The following is a 3437-nucleotide window of genomic DNA, read 5'->3' as shown; positions in this document are numbered from 1 at the left end:
CCTCTTTGACCCCCTTTTAAGTTTTTTTTTTCAAAGCAATACACATTATACTAAATATTTCCTAAATGTTCATTTCTATTGCTTTCATTTTGTATTTTATTTAACTGTTCTCTATTAAGTGAAAACCTTATTTAATTTTTCTATATCCTTCAACTTATTATTTAAACCAACAACTTTTAATTTAACTTGGCAGCACTCATTTGATACACTAAACGCAGCTCGTGCATTTGAAATTACATGCAACCCTGGCCATCCAAGCAGCTGACAAGTTACTCACACGTGTTGACATATTTGTTGCAACAGCTTTGCGTGAATTTCATGAAATTTCGTTTTTGTGTCTCGCCAAAAATTTAATTGTGATATTCAAAGACAGAACACCGTTAAGAGTGTAACTACATAAAATGCGTGAGAATACACCCCCACGCGCTAAGGAAATTGAGCAAGCTGACGGGGAGTTAATAGAATTCGAAGACGATGTGCCGCCCGATGATGAACAGGAACTGGAAGAAATTAGCATGGAGGAATTGGAGGAGCGTTTTGGTTATACCTCCGACGAAAGCGAGGATGATATAAATGACAAACCTTACGGAATTCCCGAGCGTGATGATGCCGTTCTAACTTTCACGAAACACAAACGGGCTGCTTTCGGCTGTGCACTACATCCAAGTCGTCCTCTCGCCGTTACTGGAGGTGAAGATGATCGCGCCTATGTTTTTAATGTACACACTTGTGAACTGGTGTATGATGTTACTGGGCACAAAGACACAGTCACAGACGTATTATTTAGTCATGATGGCACATATCTAGCGACTGGTGACATGGCCGGCGATTTGTACATACATAAGTTACAAGAGAATGAGTCCGGTGGACCGGTGACGTTTCGCAGAGTGTGGGAATACCAAATGGGCGATATGACCTGGATGCTTTGGCATCGCGCTTCCAATGTGCTGTTAGCGGGCAGCGAAAGTGGTGAAATATATATGTGGCGCATACCGGCTGGAGACTGTAAAATACTGCCTGCTTCTGGAGTACGTTGCAATGCGGCCGACCTGGCGGCCGATGGTAAAAAGCTGTTTGTTGGCTACAGTGATGGTGTGGTCAAGTTGTGGGATTTGAAAAGTGGTACTGTTATTATGGAAGTGGACGAACAAAATCCAATGGCGCATGATTCGGCTGTGTTGTGTTTAACTTGCGACAAGGAGTCTCCACTGTACGCGTCAGGGTCAATAAACGGTATGTTAATAAATGTAGCAAACAAAATAACTCTTAATTAAGAAGTAGTCCCAGTGATACATTAATATTTTATAAAAAAAACGAATCGTTTCGGTTTTTCACAGGAAAAATACTTTTTTGCACCAATAATGGTCCCGTGGGCGCTGTGGAAACAGATGGTTCAGTTGAGTGTATAGCATTCTCGCCTTCTAATGAACTTAAGTTGGTTGCCAGCGGCACCCTAAAGGGACAAATTGCCATTTGGGATTATGGGAAGTACACATTGCGCACAATATGTGACCACGTCGATGTGGAGGGGGAGGAGTCTGAAAGATATCATGGAGGCATAACCAGGTACATGTCTAAATCCATTGCTAAACATTCTAAATGTCATCATCATGTATTCTTCCAGCCTCGTTTGGTTTAATGAGCATACGCTTGTTGCATCGACAATAGGCGGTGTTGTGATTGCATTTGACGCGCGTTCAGGTGCGCGCAAATTTATTCTCGAAGGACATATGGCGGAAATCTATGCAATGAAGTATAGTCCACAGGAAAACATATTGCTGACAGTATCTGAAGATCACCGGGCGAAAATCTTCAATGTGCCACCGCTGGGTGATTAATTTTGCTGCCTAGAGTGCATTGATTCTTACACAGCAGCAATTTAGTACACAAGGCAACTATAGACTTGCGTTGTAATGAATGTCTGTGTATGCATTGACTGTTAAGAACACACATGGCACATGCACAATGTTTAAAAATTTTAGTTGGAAATAAGTTGTTTCTAAAACATCATCATATACAAGTATATTATTATTTTTCAACTGATTTTATATATAGCTCTAGAGTGGTGGCATATGTATGTAATGTGAAACACCACTGAATTTACTTGCGAAATTGCAGTTAGTTTTGAGGATCACTTCCGCAACTACTTGCAAATTATCTAGTTAAAACTATTATGCTGTACACTAGCAATTAATTTTATAAATCACATTTTTAAAAGAAATTTTTATATTAATTTTAAAATGTATTTAAAAGATAATGATTTGTTATATTTAAAGGATAACGAATTGTAATTGTTGTTAAGTACTTGAATATAAAATCCAAATTTGCCGAATTTTTTAGATCCTATTTTACTACTCAAAATTTTTGAGTTAAACCTAAAAATCTTTCCCGCAATTAGTATTTAATTTTTAAAAGACACAATGGTGTGAGAGAACCCACAAAATATTACCGGAACGATCTGGTCTCCTACGCTGTCGATTGTACGATAATGCCATCTGGCAATGACATTGATGGCCTGTGTGCCAAAGTAGATGATTACCTCACCAATCTTTCTCGAGGAATCTACAACTTTCCGCCACTAAGTCCACGGCGACCCTCTTTACCACCTGGACAAAGGAGGTCAAACTGCAGTTCAAGGCCAAAGTCGATGATCACCAATTCCGACTTTAGACGACCCCAAAATTTGAGAAGTAACGTCCGAGTGTTTGCTCTCCTCTGCGCATACAACCACAATTGCTACTAACGTCCAAAACCGCAACAAGATCCTCCAAATCGCTTGCCGGCAGTACTTGGGGCAAAGGCAAAGAAAAGTTGATGTCGAAATTTAAAGCAATTGGTCGGCCGGTTCTTAACTACGCTGCGCCTGTCTGATTGCCTGGCACTAGAGATTCGCAGTAGACAAATATCCAAACTACTGCTCTCAGGACAGCCACGGGGTGACCCCCGAGGCCTTCTGAATTCGATGAAGAGCGTCTCAAATCACTTTTGAAGGAGAACGGTCATCAACCCAGTCGTGGAAAAAATGAACTGCGATCGTAAAACGATTCTTAATCACCCTCATTCCATGGGATTTACCGAAAAATTGGCAGCCTGGGTGTCTCACGAGCTCAACGAAAAAAACAAAGAAAATCGCCTTCAAATTACTTCTCAGCATCTCGCCCACCATTGAGCAACACGTTATCATAAACACCGCTTTTTGTACCGAATCGTCACGTGAGGTGAGAAATGGTGTCTACACCTCAATATTAAGTAAATAAAGGAGTGGGTAGCTCCAGGAGATACGCCAAAGCCGTGAGTTAAGTCAGATCTTCCTCCAAAGAAGATCATGATATATGTTTGGTGGGACTGGGACTGGGAGGGCATGGTGCACTGGTATATACCCGAAAACAATGCCAGGTCAACAAGGAGCCCTACATTGCTCAGCTACACCGCATGAA

The 3437-nt window shown here is 41.0% G+C and overlaps 1 protein-coding gene across 1 annotated transcript; it reads left to right on the top strand.

Annotated features, from left to right (window-relative positions):
- Positions 1–258: 258 nt before the first annotated feature.
- On the top strand, positions 259–2332 carry LOC129242420 (angio-associated migratory cell protein). Its single transcript, XM_054879047.1, has 3 exons — positions 259–1233; positions 1338–1566; positions 1625–2332. The coding sequence occupies exons 1-3, from the start codon at positions 402–404 to the stop codon at positions 1836–1838; spliced, it is 1275 nt and encodes a 424-aa protein (XP_054735022.1). The 5' UTR covers positions 259–401; the 3' UTR covers positions 1839–2332.
- The last annotated feature ends 1105 nt before the right edge of the window (positions 2333–3437 follow it).

This window comes from Anastrepha obliqua, chromosome 3 (assembly GCF_027943255.1).
Source record: "Anastrepha obliqua isolate idAnaObli1 chromosome 3, idAnaObli1_1.0, whole genome shotgun sequence".
NCBI classification, from domain to species: Eukaryota; Metazoa; Arthropoda; class Insecta; order Diptera; family Tephritidae; genus Anastrepha; species Anastrepha obliqua.
Note: the sequence above shows the minus strand (reverse complement) of the source record. Positions and strands in the feature narration are given on the sequence as shown.

What these genes read in the sequence shown, in the direction of transcription:
- LOC129242420 (XM_054879047.1), top strand. Translation starts at nt 402, where the DNA reads ATGCGTGAGAATACACCCCCACGCGCTAAGGAAATTGAGCAAGCTGAC. An exon ending in CGCGTCAGGGTCAATAAACG is followed by an intron (nt 1,234 to 1,337) that starts GTATGTTAATAA and finishes GGTTTTTCACAG; the next exon opens with GAAAAATACTTTTTTGCACC. An exon ending in TATCATGGAGGCATAACCAG is followed by an intron (nt 1,567 to 1,624) that starts GTACATGTCTAA and finishes GTATTCTTCCAG; the next exon opens with CCTCGTTTGGTTTAATGAGC.